A 19670-nucleotide genomic window follows, 5' to 3' on the forward strand; every position below is an offset into this window, starting at 1 on the left:
GGCAAATTATGTCATACATCCCAGGAGTCTTCAGGAAGGGAGGAGGGGTTTTCTCAACTAAGAGCGACCTCCTTCCTATATTCCTGAGCTAAGGGCAGATAGATCCAAGAAAGTAATTGCTATGGCCAGAAATGCTGGGGGGGGGGGGGGGGGGGTTTCTAAGTTATTTCTCAGCAAAATAAAGCATGGAGACATGAATGGATGAGGGAAGGTTGCTTTGAATATTAAAAATGAATTAAATAGCGGTTTTGTTTTGTGGTGCTCAGACACCATGTAGTTCCACTTTAAAAACACATACGTGAAAAGAAATTTTGTTTTTAAAGCAGAGTTTAGTGTCACTTTAAACATTTCATTGCAGTAAGTTAATGAATACAACCTCAGCTTTCAGTGGACTAACCTCTTAAATGCCACACGCCATTTTAAGGCAGGTAAGAGAAATATGTAGTGGTGCACCGAAATGAAAATTCAAAATGCACTTGGCCGAAAACCGAAACATGCAGTTTTAAAAAATGAATATATATTTTTTGCAAAAAAAAATACACGGATTAAAAATATATATATACCCTAATTTTTTTGTAAAATATGAAAGAGTATGTTACCGAGAGTAAATAGCTACCCAACATGTCACACTTCAAAATTGGGCATGCTCACAGAACGATGTGAAACTGTGGTACTTAAGTCTCCATGGGTGATGCTTTAAAAATGTCTACAGCTTAGCCGTGTAAAGTTACAGAGGAGGTCTAGTGCTAGAATTATTGCTCTTGCTCTGACGTTCGTAGCAATTTGTGGGCATGGCCTACGTATGCATTCACCACTACGTGCGAGCACGTGGAGATGGGGGCACTTTAAACTTTTTTTTTTAAAATGTATTTCATTTTTTTTTTTTTACACTGTCCCTTTAAAAAAAATTTTAATCACTTTTATTCCAATCACAAGGAATGCATACATCCCTTGTGGTAGAAATAATTAGTGACCAGTCCTCTTTAGGGAGAGATATGGGGTCAATAAGACACCAACATCTCTCCTCTACAATGTAAAGCTTTAGATCCAAAATAAGCATTTATCTAGCGCTTTAAAATAGGGGGGGGGGGAATGGCTGGAACAGGAAGTGACATCGCTCCGGTCCTCCAAGAGCATAGAGATAAGTGGTGGCCATCTTTCCATCACTCATCTCTATGCCCAGCGTCAAGATTGAGGGTTTCTCAGGTAAGGCTGAGAACTACCGGGCGGCGGTGAGGGGTGGTCTCCCACAGTACACAGAACATGGAAATGCAATTATTTTAGTAAATATAAACTGTTTAATACCTTTTCTCATCAGAAGTTAGAGCGGTCTTGTGGCTTCTATCAGTGTCCAGCCAAACACTAGCTAAAGCTTGTAGGAGGTATTTTCTTTCTGCTCTAGGAGGATGCAAAACCCCTGACCTCTGTTTGACCAGTGCTGATAGGCCCTGTGCTGATCAGATGCACTCTCCCAAGAAACAAAAACCTCTCTAGCAATACAAACCAAACTAAGCATGTGTAAAGTGCTTACGGTTCAGTCTGTCTTATCAGGAGTTAAGAGGTGGTTGTTTGAAAAAGGGGAGGAACAGAGAAGAAAGCATTAAAAGGGTCTTTTTACACAATGCAGAGGAGTAACCCCTTAGGTTCTACAGTGATTATAACAAGCATGCTTTACTGCATATACAGACTGATTTTACTGTTGTGGGTTTAGAAACACTTTAAGGTTTAACTCAACTTTCAGTTTGAATCATCTATATACATTCTCGGTGTATCCAAACAAACGTGTTAAAAATCATTCAGTTCATTTTCTTTAGAAAGCAGCCAAAAAAGGTAGAAATGTCTATTGTCCGCCAGCAGCAGCAACTGCGTGGTATAGTGCTCTCTGTATGGAAGCAGTGGTTTCTCTGCAGAGGTCTAACACAACCTGCTGAGGCAGACCCATAGCTCTGCAATCAAGTGTAAGCACCCTGCCAATAAAAGCGTTCTGCAGCAGGGTTTCTCTACTCAACCTGAGGCTGCTTTCCTTGAAGCGTTTGAACACCTTTTGTTTTAAATGTACCCGATATGTATTTTAGCAGGTTTTAAATGAATGCAAACGGGGCTTTAAAAGCCAATTTATGATTAGTACACATCCTTTCCGTCCCTCCGTCCTTCCATTTTCTAACACGGCTTTCTATCCACAAGCCAATCCTCTAGGAAATTCTCTTTGCAGTGTGTTGAGAGCATAAAGCCTCTGTCCAAAATCTTCAGAGCAGTACATGTGCACACACAGAACATTCACCTTTCACTTTACCAGAAAAACTGTGTGCAGCATGACAGATGGGATCTCCAATACAAGTGCTTGAACTGCTCAGTCGGTTTTGGAGTAAGACTGTGCAGCACCAGACAGGTTACACAATGGCGAATTTGCAGAAATAGGGTTAGGTGTACCCAATTATGAATAGACTGAGCAAGTATGGGGAAGAAAATGACAGGTACAGAAAAAGTGCACTTGTCCTTTAAGAGAAAAGGACAAGGTAATGAATACCAATAAAAGAAGGCACACAACAGCTAAAGTCTCCTAAAGCTAACAGGACAGCTAAGGGAATGTGTTATCTTCCAAGACAACTTAAAAAAAAGCACTGTTATTTTAACTATTCTGAGAAAGTAGTCATCTGCTTCCAAACAGGGATACAGACGACCAGCCTCTTATAACTGTAATAGCGACGAAACAGAAAAAATAGACCAGTGGTGTTGGCTAACAGTATACATTACAATCCTAGGCTTGCTAAGAACACCCTATAACACGACAGACCTAGCCCTCCTAACAGAACTGAATTAGTTGTGGCATCAGATACACAAGCTGCCACTAAAAGCTTTTGGAAGGTCATTGCCCACTTACCATTATGGCAGCTACTATCATTTATAATTAAATTATTATTAAAATAATGCATAAATAAAGTTTCATTTTGCCTCAAAGCAAGACCCTGAAGATACCTGCATGGACCTTACCAATGTGACAACAAATATTTTCCACTAACCCCTGCAACCTTTACCTTCATTACAAGGTGTAAATAGATTATCCAGCTATGGTAGGATGAGTTCCTCTGCACTTTCAGACATCACTCCGGCATGTAGTGGTGAGACTGTTTCTACCATCTATACAAGAAGCTCATTAGGTGGCACAGCAGAGTCCGCCTGCTCTTGCTCACAGCAGAGTCCAAGCATAAAACTAAGTCTTGGGTGCTGCTGAACTTAAACGTTAAAACAGAAATGGTTGGGGATAACAAAACAAGCATTTTTTTTTATAACCAATAAAAAATATTAAATCAATACTTTCTGAAACCAATGTGTATAGAAAACCCTCAGCGCTATGGACCTCCTAAAAAACTTGTGCGGCTAGCATACGTGTTCCCACATGTATAGCATAAAAAAAATAGAAAAATGCAGCACAACAATATATATACAAAAGATAGTGCTAAACAATAAATACGTGCAAAAACAAACGACTATGCTTGTGAAAATAAATGTGTGCTATACCAGACGTCTAATCAATATATACATATAGGACTCCAAAAATTGCACATAACAAGTGCTCTGAATAAATTGTGCACACAAATAACGAATAATTGTCCTTAATAGTGAACTGTCCCTTTAAAACTTGAATATTAGCACGTGGACTTGTGTGGTATATATATATCCCATAAATCGTGATCAACATACACCAATTATAAGTGTCATTGGAATATAGTCTCTAAAAATGGTGAACCATCCCTTTAAATCCACTGTACTTCAAATAGACCAGTGTAACACTACTGCATACACATGTTCGGTGCACCTGTTTCACCGCTTAGTGCTCATCCCCAACACTATTGCGCTCACCTCCAGGTTTGACCCGTAATGACAGGTCAAACTACACTTTCCCCTTTAACCCGGGAGGGTATACTGGTACACAGATCTTCACCACCGTTAGCCAGCACTTTTAAACATCTCCACATCCATGTGAAAAAAATGCTCCATATAGTGTAATATTGCCACTCAAAATTGCCTTTATTTAAATCAATCTAGTAAAACTCACATTAAAATGTGTCCTCCTGGGACACTACAGGGTTAAAAACTCACTATACAGTGTTTGCTGTAAGAAGTGTGCAGAAATCCCTTATCCAAAATGGTGGCACGTGCACTTCCAGTTTACGGCCTGATGTCATTGGCGCACCTGGTGTCTTATTATGCTAAATTTCCACCGTGGTACAATATTTGCCACATCTATCCTGATATTATTGCATTATGCATATGAATCTGCCTGCATTCCTCAGAAGTAAGGTGGCCATCAATTTAATCAAAGCACCAACCCTGTTGCAGTCAGGGAACTTACAGTGTTCTTCACTGTTAGCTACATTCATCCTTATTCCAGTTTTTATACAGTCTGCAAGCTACCAGAACCAACATTTTAGATTTTAACTAATTAGTTCACAGTACTTGCCACAATTTCGTTATGCCTAGCCCTGTGCTCTAATATCTAGCATTGGCTTTATTCCCATCTTGGAGGGATATTGTTTTCCCAACTTTTCCATGAAAATCACTTTTGATCAGATTTTTCTGGACTGTAGATGGGTGTATCAGTAACCCAATGCTTTCTGCCAGCTCAGAGGTTATAGCAGTGCAGGACATTTTTCAGAATTGTAGAGAAGCAAGCTTGATTTTTTTTTTCCCCATCTGCTGCACTTTTGTGGCCAATCACTGCCAAGATCAGCCAACTTTAACCTTGCACCCCGTGCTTCTGCAGAAGAAATAGGACAGTCCATATGGAAACATATCTGCTATGGTGTTGATGCTTGGAAGAGTCCTTGATGCAGGATTTCCAACTTGCATCCTGTCACCAAGCTCAATTCTGCTATGGTGCATGATTTGTCACATCTTCAGCAGCTTCACCTCTTTAGTTCCCTGACTGGTTTTATTCTCTCTATATGGCTATATCTGTTCATTTAATCACTCTAGATTACCCTACACATTATGCCATTGATCATTAGCATATGTCACTATATTTGCTTATGGTCTATTGTTAGTTTCTTTGTTTTCAGACAACCAAATAACTTATTCTATTTCTTAATTTTTTTTTTTGGAAAAGGAATGTTTGAAACACTTAAAACACACTTCTTTTATTGGCACAATAATCCAGGGGATATTAAACCATCTAAGACAAATACACTATATTGCCAAAAGTATTGGGACACTCCTCCAAATCTTTGGATTCAGGTGTTCCAATCACCTCCATGGCCACAGGTGTATAAAATCAAGCACCTAGGCACGCAGACTGCTTCTACAAACATTTATGAAAGAATGGGTCACTCTCAGGAGCTCAGTGAATTCAAGCGTGGTACCGTGATAAGTCCATCAGTGTAATTTCCTTGCTACTAAATATTCCATGGTCAACTATTAGTGGTATTATATTAAAGTGGAAGCAACTGGAAATAACAGCAACCCAGCCACGAAGTAGTAAGCCACGTAAAATGACAGAGCAGGCTCAGCGCATGCTGAAATGCACAGTGCGCAGAAGTCGCCAACTGTCTGCAGAGTCAATAGCTTAAGACCTCCAAACTTCGTGTGGCCTTCAGATTAGCATAACAACAGTGCATAGAGAGCTTCATGGAATGGGTTTGCATGGCACAGCAGCTGCATCCAAGCCTTACATCACCAAGTGCAATGCAAAGTGTTGGATGCAGTGGAGACGTGACTGGACTCCAAAGCAGTGGAGACGTGTTCTCTGGAGTGACGAATCACACTTCTCTGTCTGCCAATCTGATGGACAAGTCTGGGTTTGGTAGTTGCAAGGAGAATGGTACTTGCCTGACTTCACTGTGCTAAGTGTATTTGGTGGAGGGGGGAATATGATGTGGGGTTGTTTCTCAGGGGTTGCGCTTGGCCCCTTAGTTCCAGTGAAGGGAACTCTTAAGACATCAGCATACCAAGAAATTTGAACAATTTTAAACTCGCAACTTTGTGGAAAGAGTTTGGGGATGGTCCCTTCCTGTTCCAACAAGACTGCACACCAGTACCCAAAGTAAGGTCCATAAAAACATGGATGAGCGAGTTTGGGGTGGAAGAACTCGAATGGCCTGACATCAACCCGATAGAACACCTTTGGAATAATTTAGAGCAGAGACTGCGAGAGCCAGGCCTTCTTGTTCGACATCAGTGCCTGACCTCACAAATGAGCTTCTGGAAGAATGGTCAAACAATCCCATAGACACACTCCTAAACCTTGTGGACAGCCTTCCCAGAAGAGTTGAAGCTGTTATAGCTGCAAAGGGTAAGTCAACTCAATATTGAACCCTAAGGACTAAGAAAGGGATGTCAATAAACTTAAAGTACGTGTAAAGGCAGGCATCCCAATACTTTCGACAATATAGCGTATATTTGTGGCCTAATGTGCGCAAGTCTTTTGTACACAGAACTAAGTTTTCCAGAAAATATCTACATAGGTCTGGTTGCGAAAGCCAAACCATTTATATTAGTAAAAATTAATGATACATCAAGTTACAATAGTGGGACTAACCAAAAACAGAACACACTTTATTACCTGTCAGTAAGGAATGCACATATCAAGTTCTTTGCCTCTTTTGAGATTTCACTGTCTTCTGGAAATGTAAGAGAATTCTTATGGTTCATAATCTTACTGTAAGTTCCAACCAGAGAATCTGCATAAAATGGCGTATCACCTATAAAAATTTTGAGAAAATCTCATCAGTTAGGTATGAAAATAATTAGCCACGAAAGCTTTAGCAGTGCATAGCCATGAAAAGAGGTAAACACCCACAGGTCACACTGGGGGAATAGAGTGTGGGTAAAGGAAAACCCATTACCCATAGGTATTATTGTTTTCATCAGAGTATATACCTGTGCCTCACTGTCTCGTTTTCTCTAGTGATTAACGTGCAAACACTCAAACTGCTGAAACAACACATAAAGTGAAAATCTTCTGAGAAAAACAGGGGGGCTGTTATTATGTATCTCTTGAAAAGGCTAGTTGAGCCTGGCTACTTTTCTGATCCTCTGGCTTCCATTCTCTTCTGAATCAATGATCTGGAACAAGTATGCATATAGGGAAAGAGAAGTCATAATCTGCATGCTTGTTCCAGGTCTGTAACCCAAACTGCTGGTACCAGAGCGTCAGCATGAAAACAGGCAACTAGAATTTAAAAGACTGAAAAGTCAGTATTGATCGCTCCCATTTTCCCCTCAGGAAAAGTTTCATTATTTTATTAGGAACTGTAATGAAACAGGGTGGAGGCTGCAATTGCTGACAACTTGATGCAAAAAAAATGTTGACTTGCCTGTTAATTCTGTATTTCGGTAGTACAGTACAGGACACAGGCAAAGTGTTGTGTGCCTTCAGGTAAGTGAACACTTGCAAAGCTTTAGAGGAGTAGGGTATAGGAATAGTAGGATGGTGTCCTCATTGAGGTGGAATACTAAAACCACCTTTGGAAGAAATGATGGCCTTTGTCATAAGACAACCATGTCATTGTAAAGTACAGTGGGGAAAAGAATTATTTGATCCCCTGCAGATTTTGCAAGTCTGCCCACTTACAAAGAAATGAAGGGTCTATAATTTTTATCATAGGTGTATTTTAAATGATAGACACAGAATATCAACCAAAAATCCAGAAAAACCACATGATACAAATGTAATAAACTGGGTTCCAGTTCAGTGAGTATAAGTAGTATTTGATCCCCTACCAACCAGCAAAAATTCTGTCTTTCACAGACTGGCCATATGGTACATAGATTAGTCCTGTCAATTTTGGAAGATGCTCCCAACGACAACTCGTTACATGTATAAAAGACACCTGTACACAGAGTTTCTTATTTCCATTCAATCCTCACCACCATGGGCAAGACCAAAGATTGTAGACCTGCACAAGGCTGGAATAGACTACAAGACCATCAGTAAGAAGCTTGGTGAGGAGACAACTGTTGGGGAGTGATTATATGCAAATGGACGAAATACAAAATAACCATCAATCGCTCTCAGTCTGGAGCTCCTTGTAAGATTTTGCCTCATGGGGTAAAGATGATTATGAGAAAAGTGAGGGATCAGCCCAGAACTACACGGGAGGAGCTTGTGAATGATCTCAAGGCAGTTGGGTCCACAGTCACCAAACAAACCATTGGTAACACAATACTCCACCATGGATTGAAACCCTGCAGCGCCTGCAAGGTCATCCCTCCTCAAGAAGGCACACGTACAGGCACGTCTGAAGTCTGCCAATCAACATCTAAATGATTTAGAGAAGGATTGGGAGAAACTGCTGTGGCCAGATGAGACCAAAATTGAGCTCTTTGGCAACTCGACTCCCTGTGTTTGGAGGAAGAAAAATGCTGACAATGACTTAAGAACACCATCCCTACAGTCAAGCACATAGGTGGAAACATTAAGCTTTGGGGCTGTTTGCCTGCTAAAGGTACAGCCCAACATTGCTGCATTGAGGGGCCAATGGACGGCACCATGTATTGTAAGATCTTGGAGGAGACCCTTCTTCCCTCAGTCAGAACACTGAAGATGGGTTGTGGATGGGTCCTAAAGCATGACAATGACCCAAAACATACCGTCAAGGAAACAAAGGAGTGGCTCAAGGAGAAGCACATTAAGGTCATGGAGTCAGACCTTAATTCTATAGAAGTCTTCTGGAGGGAGCTGAAACTTCGAGTTGCCAAAGCGACAGCCAAGAAACCTTAAGGATTTAGAGAAGATCTGTAAAGTAAAAAAAAAAAAAAAAAAGAGTGGACCAAAATCCCTCCTGAGATGTGTGCAAACCTGGTAACCAACTACAAGAAGCATCTTACCCCTGTGCTTGCCAACAAGGGTTTCTCCACCAGGTACTAAGTCATGTTTTGCTTGAGGATCAAATACTTATTTTACTAACTGAACTGCAACTCAAATTAGTACATTTGTATCATGTGTTTTTTTCTGGATTACTTTACAGGACAGATCCTCTATAGGAATATCCCTGATGGGTTCTGCAGGTTAGAGAGAACCAAGTTATGATCCCAAGGAAGCACAGGGTGCTGCAAGGGGGAAGGGAAGATGGTTGTGTCGATTAATAAACGTTACACCTTGAAGAACAGTTCCTACAAAGAGTGAAGCCAGAGGCCATTGAAAAAGAATGGATAAGGTTGAGACATGAGGCCAGGTTCTGGTCAGTACTGTTGGCAGGAAGGCCAGAATGGTTAGGCAAGAAGTCATTTGTGACTGTGTTCAAACTAGGCAAAAAAAGGATTCCCAGGAAACTGGGCAGTATATCTTCATAGAAGGGGTTTTCAATGCATTTAGCAAATTTATTTATCTGCAGAATCCTAAACAGGAGGAGCACCTTTAATAGGTACAGTGAGAGGTTTGTATAGGACAGAGATGGAGGGATCAACCACCGGAATAGTGAACAACTTCTGTAAACTCTTTGCAGCACAGATTTGGAGGGAAAAGAAAATCCTTTCAGGAATGGCCCAATCCTCAGACTGCACATTCTGTTTATTCATGAACATGGAATATTCATTTTGCAGGTCTCTTTGTAGCCAAAGGGGCATGACAGGACAAAAGAGGGTCAGGCTGCACAATGCCAAGACTAACAAACCGAGGCAATGAGCTTTAAAACATTAACAAGCATTATTGCATGAAGTTCCTTCTTCAATACAGTGGCAGAGTGAGGAAGAAAAAACTTCCGCAGCTCTTTAATATTTTCTTAAAATATTTTTTTTTTCCTTCTGTGTCTGTGCCTTCTAGTACTGGCATATAGGTATCTGACTCAGATGGATAAAAAGAAGTAGGAGATGATGTGTGGGGTTTTTGAGCCCTAGATAGAGACGGCTACATTAAGACTATAATCTGTATGAGAAAATGTGAACTAGATGCAGAGAATTCTGATTTAGTCAAATAGGCTGCTTTTTGAGTGCCTGAAATAGAGCTGCAAACAGATGCTAGGACCAAAGTTAGAGTCAGCTTTTGTTCCAGTGACATGGACATATCGTGTTGCATGGTCCATCAGAAGAGAAATTTTTGCCTGCGGTTTTGCATCAACTCCATTTTGACTGGTTTCAATTATAGCCATGTGAACGTATTAACTTGTGGGGTACTCATGGAATAGGGTGCGGGGAAAAGAGTAAAGGTGTCCATAAGAAGTACATGGTAACCAGGTGTAGACCATCCTGTAGCGGATTCCTGTGGAGAAAGGGTGAGAAGAAACACCTAGTAAACTCATAAGGACTCTAGGCAGAAGTGGTGGCAAAGTTTCACCCAATGGTGTGATGTAACATGTGGACATGCACCTGAGACTAAGATCTGAGTGGTTGAGTTTTACAGCCAAGTTTTGAAAATTTCACACTCTGAGGTGAATCCATGCAGGATCCATTGCCTGAAGCAACAGTAAAGGCCATCCCCACAGTGTAGGGTCCAGGTATGGTTCCTAGGGTTTTACTGAGGTTGTGTTTATCCGGATATACTGCCTCTATGTTGGCATCAGAAGACAGTGAGGTGTTGATAAAAGAATCAGATAAAATATTAAAGAAAAAAATAATTAACTAGTTAAGCTAAGGTTCATTTTCTCTGTGAAGAAAAAAAAGATGCATAACCTTCAGAAAGAGTAAAAAACTAAAATATAGTTTGGATAACCTCCTCAGCCCCCACAATCAGCATGATTAAAAGGGACCTCATTGATTTGTTATATTAGGAGAAGTTAGACATAGAGATCCAAAATTATTCAACCACTAAGAAATTCTTTAGGCACTGGAGAGTTTTCATCAAGTGCACAGTTTCACCACTGGAACTAGCAACCTCGATGTCATCTTTCTGATTTACTGAGTGGTATCTTAAAGCAGACCTTTCCAACTCCCTTGGAAAATTGAAAATTCACTGACTGTTGATTTCCTCTGTATTTTTCTTAGTGCTGCCAGTGCTTAGTTTGTTTTTGCATTACTTTTTTTTTCGTTCACACTTATACTGTTGTAGGGAGTTACTCCTCCCTCCTCTTACAGCAGGCTTCAATGATCTACCTTGGTCGTGGAGGTGTGAGGATACCACCCCTCGTTTTCGGTGATACAGATAGGAGTCCAAGCCTCTAACTTAGAATGGGGTATACTCTCAGTATCTTTTGGTGCATGCCTTACAGCTCATAGTTTCCTATGTAATGGATTAGGTCTGTCTCCTTCTGGTACGACTAGTGCTCTGGGGTTTCCAGATGATATACATGGATATGTACTTATCACTGTTATTGTAATGAAACAAACAGTCATAATAGAAGCCTGATGTTTTGTTATCTTGTTAAAACTGAATAAACATATTTGGGGAAAAAACAAGTCTATATACTAACGGATAAAATAGTTTTCAAGTACTCATCCTTATTCAAAAGGAGTCAGAAGTCTCTACAGGTGACCATGCATATGTACCATATTTTTCTTTCAGCCAGTGAGGTAGATTGAGTAATCCCACCAAACTCCACATGACATTGTATTCGGCACCTACTGCTGTCAGAAAACAGTCATCAATGGTTGCAGACTCTAATTAAAAAGGAACTTTTCCAACATGTCCCTTCAACAGAAGTTGATTAAACAACCAACAATTGTAGAGCAGAGGAGCCCACACATTTAAAAAATCTGGCTGGTTTATGCTGGACCAGCTGAACTTGAATCAGTGAAGTGCAATCTTAATTCAGATTGTAAAGGAGCAAGCAGACCAGAAGTTATGATTTCACTCTGACTTTCCTAAACTGAAGCTTGTTCAGGACAGTGACTAAAACTATTGAAGCCATTAAACTAACATTTTCAGAAAAGGTCAGCAACAGTAGCCTCTATATCTCCCCTAGGAAACATGCTAAAAATTGGTGCTTAATATAAGTACAAGCAGGCAAACCACTTACCTACAAGCATTTCATACAAGAAGACTCCTACAGACCACCAGTCACATTCTCGTCCATAGTAACCATCCCCTCCTTGGGACTTTAACACTTCCGGTGAAATATAATCAGGAGTTCCTACAGCTGTGTCACATCGTACCATTCCTTCCTGTGTCGCAGAATGACAAGTAATGCTCGATTATTACATCTAACAGAACCCAAAATAAACCAAACAGTAAAACATACCAATTATTTCAGGATAATATACTCAACTACAAAAGCTACAATTTCTGGGGAAATTGTGTGCAGTGTTCTTGCCTCCACCAGTAGTCTACAACTGGAGTGGGCGGAGTAACTGGGTAGAGTGGCTTGAGTAACTGTTGTGTGGTTGGAGTGGCTGGAGTAACTGTGAAAAGGTTTAAAAATCATGTCCTGATTTTTCAGCTCACACTCTAGCTTTTGTCAGCTCCCACTCTAGTTTTGAACATTCCGCCATTCATTCCTATGGGACCAATTTCACCACAAAAACGCCGATATTTTGTGAACCATTCGGCGAAACGTTCCACAAAGTAATAGCACACCAATCGGGAACAATCCGCACGTTTCGGTATATTACTGTCTATGTGTTGTAAAAACTGTGGGAGGAGTTAGGGTGGTAAATTTGCCTATGATAATAAGAATATATATGTGAGATAACAGTAAGTGGTCTTGCCATGCAAGAACACTTAATTACCAGCTCTGCTGGTAGAACTACGGGCAAATGTATTTATTTATTTTTTCCATTTTGGATAGAGCAAGTAAGGGTTATAACCCTTCAGATTTTTTTCAACATCTGTATCCCATTGTGGAGATTTCCCTTCACTTCCTGTCCTAAAGCCAAACAGGAAGTGAGAGGAGATACCTGTAAATTAAGGGAATTCCTTGGGGACCCCCAGGTCACCAGAAGTAGTGTCTTCATTGGAAGATTTCCCCTTTATTACTTTTCTGGGGACAACCCAAAATTTGGGATTTTCTTTTACTTTCAATTTCTATGATAATGGTAAACAGAACAAATAGGTGGAATCTCCTTAACGGGGGCACAGAAAGCAAAAACTGACAGGTGTCCTAATCCTTCTGTATTCCATGCAAAAGGTAAAAAAAAGTTAGTTATACTTTAATAAATAAATTACAAAAAAAAAATTCACCCTTGCTGTTAGATATGCTAGGTGTGCCACTATTAAAGGTTCTGAAAGTAATGGGCCAAGTCAGAGCACTGCAGATGCGAATGCTGTTCAACTTAAGCATGGATCGAAAAGCACAGAATAAACACCTGTTCAACCCCTATGAGCTGCTGCAAATACTGCATATATAAGGACTTATCATTATCTCACCATTATCTCATCACAACTACAGAAAGATTTTGTAATGAAATCAGTATTGGAGGAAAAACAAAAACAAAAAAAAAAAAAAAAAACAACAACAGGGTATTACTGCATGGGCACCTTCAGCTTGGATCCTATGTCATTGTTTTTATACTATAACCTCAACTCAACAGGCTGAATGTAAATTAAACTTTTATAAATATCAGCTTTTACAAAAATGTACAAAAGTTACACTTTGTGCTGATCATTTTCCACCTTAAAAAAATGCATTCTTTTAAAGGTTTCTGAAATATTTGGTCTTGTGATCAATGTACAAGTAAATTTCCCAACTAATTCTATCATGTTTCCGTTTATATCAAAAGTAGTTATTTTATTAAAATAAACAGCTGTTATACAGTTAACTAAATACTGCCAAAGCACATATAAAACTTTTAACCACTTGAGGACCAGGCCTATTCTGGCACTTCTCTCCTACATGAAAATAACCGTAATTGAAGCATTAAACCCATACAACAATTATGTAACATGTTGCAGCTTACCAATGATTAGATGTGTTGGTTGCATTCATTTTCTTTTATAGGCTTTTTCCCTCTGTTTTTACCTGGTGATCTGGGCAAGAACACACTTCTGTATTAGAGTGCCTACACCGTGGATGAAGGAGCAACAGAGGTACTTTTGAACAGCAGCATTGTCATTTGGGTGGGTGGGTGCTAAATGCATTAGCATATTTAGACACACTAACAAGTTGAAGCCAAACTGCAACTAACACTTTTTATGCATGTACAGCAGTTTGGTTTCTTTTGGGATAAGGGTTAACATACAGGAAATAAAAGCTGATCATTGCAAAAACCTTTGTCAGTGCTAAATAGTTTGTCTCATCACTGCTACATGTGCAGGAGAGCTTGTACTGTTAAACAACAGACTGACTTGCAGGATCACCAGGTGAAAATAAAAGGCCAAAAAAATAAAAAATAATGCAGTCACCAGAGTTAAGAATTAGTAAGCTGTAATATAAAAAATGTTTGCTTTTGGGTTTAATGCTGCTTTAATCTTTACCATATCATATAATAAGCCATTACCACAGCGTACCTTATTCATCTTCATACATGTACCAAAATCTGCAAGTTTTAAATGTCCAGACTTGTCCAGCAGCATGTTGTCAGGCTTCACATCCCTGAAAAGCAAAAAAAAATAGATTTCTTGAAACAATTAACGTTCTGATGAATTATACTTGTTACACATTACTTTTGATGTCGTCTTTCATTTTGTGTAACCAATTATAATCAGAATTTCTAAGAAAACGCATCAAATTAAAGCAGAGTTCCAGCCGATTTAAAAAAAAATAAAAATCAGCAGTTACAAAAACTGTAGCTGCTGACTTTTAAAATACAGCCACTTACCTGTCCCTCGGTCCAGCGCTGTCCTCATCACCACTGGTTTCATCAACCGTCTTCCCTACCCGGCATCTTCAGTGCTTACGGCTTCACAGCCAGGTGCCCACTGTGCATGCATTAGTAGCGCTACGCTTTGTGAATGGTTCCATAGTCTTCTGGGACGTGTTGGGAGGACAAATTCCGTTTCCGATCGCCTTAGACAATCACAGCGAAAGTGGGAACGGGTACCTGTCAAATTCGGGTACCCGCTCCCCAAAGGTACCAGTCCTAAATAGGGAGCAGGGGACTTTGCATTAAAACGGAACTTCAATTTTGGGTGGAGCTCTGCTTTAAGTTCAGCTAGTGAACACATCAAGGCAAATACTGCAACATAATCCAAAATACACTATGTATTCTATGTTAAAGTACAACTAAAGACTCTGATATGAGTGTCTAAACAAGCACCACATCTGGTTATAATGTGATGAACGAGACTCAAAGTAAACAAAAACTTCCTTTAACCTTTGATAAAGCTGGGCATGCATTAAGCTTTTTTTACTTTCCTTCAACCCATGGTTGAAGGGAAAAGAAAATTGCTTAACCACTTGCCCTCCAGAGGATTTCCCTCCCTTCCTGACCAGGCCATTTTTTGCGATATGGCGCTTCATTACTTTAACCGACAATTGAGTGGTCATGCAACGCTGCACCCAAATTAAATTTATGTCCTTTCAGTGGTATTTGATCGCTTGTACGTTTTTTTATTTTTTGAGCTATAGGAAAGAAAAAAAAAAAACCTGACAATTTTGAGAAAAAAAAAAAACAATATTTCAATATTTTTGACTTTTTACTATTAAACATGTCCAAATCGTCATAAATTTAGGCCAAAATGTATTCTGCTACATGTCTTTGCTATAAAAAAGATCCCAATACATTTAGATTAATTGGTTTACGTGAAAGTTACAGCATTTACAAATGGCGGTATAGATATAAAAAAAATTTTTTGTACTAGTAATGGCGGCGATCAGCGAATTATAGCGGGACTGCGCCAGGCATTCTGATACTGGGGGGAACTGACTTGGTATCACCGACATCCCCAGTAACACCAATACAGTGATCAGTGCTAATAAAAAGCACTGACACTATACTAATGGCACTGGGCAGGAAGGGGTTAACATCTAGGGCGATGAAAGGGTTAACTGTGTGCTGTTTCACTATGTTGGCTGTGTGTGTGCTTCACTGTAAGCACACTACTTTGTACAAAGCAGTGTGCAGGAGCTGATGGGAGAGATTTGTGATGTTTATACACAGGTTTCTTCCCCGTAATTGTGCAAAATAAACCTGACACACTGGTAGCGCTGAACTCGAATGATAGGTCAAGTTTAATACAAGCAGCAGGATCAAAATTCGTCCAGTTCTTGCTCAACAGCCAGAATTTCGATCCATCTATGGCCAGCTTAACCACTTCAAGTCCAGACACTTTTACCCTTTTCCTGTCCAGGTCAATTTTCAGCTTTCAGTGCTATCACACTTTGAATGACAATTGCGCGGTCATGCAACACTGTACCCATATGAGTTTTTTAGCATTTTTTTTGAGACACAAACTTTATTTTGGTGGTATTTATTCACCACTGGGATTTTTAATTTTTTTGCTATATAAATGAAAAAGTCCAAAAATGTTGAAAAAAAAAAAAAACTGTTTTCCTTATAAAATTTTGCAAATAAATAATCTTTCTTCATAAATCTTGGCCAACATTTATTCAGTTAACCAAAATTAGTTTATAACCAAAAATTATAATTTTTATTTATTTTACTTTTTACATACGGTCACCCTAGCAGTACAGTGTCACCATAGTGACACTGTACTACTTGTGGGGGGTCATGAAGATTATTATTTTTTTTTAGCACTGATTGCTTTTACACCCATAAAGGCTGTAAAAGCAATCATTTCTCCTTCTCTCTGGCTGCATTCTTGCAGCCATTGAGAAATACTGTGTGAGCTGTGATTGGTCACAGCTTGTCACATGGTACAAGGCTGTTGTCATTTACAGATTTCACAAGTAGTAAGCAATGATGTCAGAAGTGACATCTTGCTTACTACTCTGCATGTGATCACTGATTGGCCAATCAGTGATCACATGAACGGGACCTCACACAGAGGTCCCGTACAACGATCAGTGTTCCACTGTGTCCAGAGGACACAGTGGGCACCGGATCGTGGTGCTGAGTGCTCCCAGGGAGCACGCACAAGCAGGGGGCGGGGAGGCAGTTTATAAATGGCCACCCGCCCCCTGCACTGCTCCTGTCTGGCCAGTTATATACATGGGCAGGACGGAAAGTGAATAAGTCAAATCCTCTTACATTTTTGTCTCATGCGGTCCACCCCTAAAAGCAGTGTTGCAACCTTATTACAGGAAGCTACATTAGCTGGACTTCACTGGCATGCTCAATATATTTTTGTAGGACTTTGAACTGGGGCAAGAGAAAACTGGAAACGTGGATGTACTTATGTTGAAGTGCTGCACTTTTTTTTTTTTTTATTAACTAGACACAATTGTTTTACTTTAAGGCTTCATGTACACGAGCCTACTCTGACCACCGGCCACTGGGAAATCACGGAATAACAAGGTACCACGGTTGCCACGTTTTCCCACTGTTGGCAGTTAAAATGCTCCTATCCTGAATGCAATTCTTTCGCATTCAGTAGAGGGAGGTTTAACCTCACCTAAATGCGGCAGCTCTTAAACTCTGCTAAAAGTCTATGTGTACAAGGACACATAGGCATTTATGGAGTTGAGTTTAGGGGCTTTGGCAAAAAATGCAAAAAGCTCCTAAACTCAAGTTTAGCAGCTGATCGTGTACAAGAAGCATAAGAGTTTATTTACATGCTTCTATACCCATGTATTTTTATTTTGGCGACAATCAGGAAAAATTAGAACCCCTGTCAGGTTTACTGCTATAATCACTTACTGCTCTGGGAACACCAATGCAGTTCCTCATTTATTATTATTATAAAGGATTTATAGAGTGCCAACAGTTTTCACAGCACTTCACATAATGGAAGGAGACCGTGCAGTTACCATTCAATTCAACACAAGAGGAATCCAAGCCCTACCTGTTAAAGCTTACAATCTAAAAATGATTTTTGCTAGCCCTTTGTCACCATCAAAACAGAGTTCAGATCTGTGTGGTTTAAAAAAAATACACAGCATGAAAATTAAAGATATTAGTAGTTAACTTTATTGCCTACCTGTGAATGAAACCCATTGAGTGAATGGCATCTAATGATAAAACCACTTCAGCTGTGTAGAACCGTGCCCATTTCTCTGGAACATCATAGTTGCTCATTAAATTTACAAGATCTCCCCCAGGCATGTACTCCATCACCATATACAGATAACGATCATCTTGAAAGGCATAGAACAGCTGCATATAGGGGGGAAAAAGAAAAAGGAAAAATCTTGTCTCAATTAGAAGGCAATTATTGAAAAGCATGTCCTGATAGTAAGATAGTGTCTTTAAAAGTAGATAAGCTACAGAAAACAAAGAAATGGAAAACTGTAACCACTATCAGAAAAAAAAAAAATATTTACACTAGTATATCCATATGTATTTGTGAACCCTGATACACATGTAGAAATCACTTCAGCCAGGTTATGGGATTAAAGGTTTGCAAAACGATGTTATACCATTTCATTAAACATCAATCTATAGCCTTTTTGAGGTTTCAAAACGTACCTGGCACCACAACCCAACATTAGATATTTGTGAAACAAAGTCTAGTTCAGACCAGGCCTAAAAATACCTGGGAAAGATAAAGGCAAATCCACGCATATGCCGCAAAAGTTAACACAGTCCCATCAAGCCACAATATTTAATGAATATTAGCGCTGAAGGCTGCTGAAGTTAAGGGTTCACATAAGGTGTACAGGTTGCAGAAATTTTGCTTGACAGTAACTTCTGGTAAAGCAACCAAAAGAAACTAAGCTGCCCCATATATTTCAGAGGGAGACTGTAGATGTATGCACCATTCAAATGTCAATGTCCTGCCGCAATCTTGAAAGTGAACATGGAGCCTGCACTCTCCAGAAAAATGCTGGAATCTGTTGTGCTGACTCTCTCACTGGAGAACATTAAGTCACCGACTTGTCTGCCGGTGCCCAAGGTTTTTATTTGCACATTATAGAGACGTACCTGCCAAAGCACAGGTGATACGCATGTACACGAGAGTTGATTCATCCTGCAGATGCTGGGATAATACAATGACCTGCGCATGGGTGGCTCAATGGATATTTACAAAAAACATTGCTGGCAGGCAAGATTTCTTCATTTGTAGGAGAAACATATTGTGTCTACACTTCCAGTAAAAACCTGCCTGCCAGCAATGTTTTGTAAACTTCAGTTTAGGTCCACTTTTAAATGCTTTCTTTATAGCTTGCAGATTTAAGTGACTATCACTTGAAACCATCTATTACAAAAAAAATAAAACAAAAAAAGCCACCGACACGTATAAAGTTCAAACCTAAGCTTATTTAAAAAAAATTAAAAAATTCAGCAAGATGGGACATTGTAATCGATGACATGTGTCCTTTGTGCTGCTATCTCCCTCTTTAGTAGGAATTCTCCTTCTCTGGTTCTACCCCCACTGGCATATCGATCAGTGCAGCTGGGGTTAATGGAGCACTAACAGACACTCATCGAGAGTGCCCAACTATTCCCTGCCCTTTCTGCCCAGTTCCTCTATTCATAGAAGCCATACTACAGCTTCTATGAATGAAACATGATCTATGAATTGAGGTGGGGGGGGGGGGCTTTCCATCATCCACCATTCATCCAATCATTCCAACAGTGGGGATGGAGGGGAGCAATTGGAAAATTATGATTTTTACTAAAGACAGCAGCACAAGGGACACATGTTATTGATAAGAAGTAATGTCCCTTGTGCCAATTTTATTTTTGTTTTAGACAACAGACACTCAGGCACCAAGAGGAGCTCAAATTCATCAGCTTTTAGTGTTCTCCACTGCTGAATGCAGGGCCATTCTAACTTAGCAAAACAATGCCATTTCCAGACA

General features: G+C 39.8%; 1 protein-coding gene across 3 annotated transcripts in view; it reads right to left on the reverse strand.

The window, feature by feature from the left end:
* Positions 1 to 19670, reverse strand: part of ROCK1 (Rho associated coiled-coil containing protein kinase 1) — a 191484-nt gene that overhangs the window by 83727 nt on the left and 88087 nt on the right. For all 3 annotated transcript variants that reach the window (XR_016312867.1, XM_089678309.1, XM_089678311.1), the window contains exons 5-8: positions 17846 to 18021; positions 14315 to 14399; positions 11889 to 12033; positions 6560 to 6698 (exon numbers count right to left, since the gene is read on the reverse strand). Coding sequence is in view for 2 of the 3 variants with exons in the window: in XM_089678309.1 (XP_089534435.1) it covers positions 6560 to 6698; positions 11889 to 12033; positions 14315 to 14399; positions 17846 to 18021 (545 nt within the window). In the remaining variant the exon portion in view is untranslated. The remainder of the gene's footprint in view (positions 1 to 6559; positions 6699 to 11888; positions 12034 to 14314; positions 14400 to 17845; positions 18022 to 19670) is intronic.

This window comes from Staurois parvus, unplaced genomic scaffold, assembly GCF_062004578.1.
Source record: "Staurois parvus isolate SC_StPar_1 unplaced genomic scaffold, SC_StPar_1.0 ptg000015l, whole genome shotgun sequence".
Classification (NCBI taxonomy): domain Eukaryota; kingdom Metazoa; phylum Chordata; class Amphibia; order Anura; family Ranidae; genus Staurois; species Staurois parvus.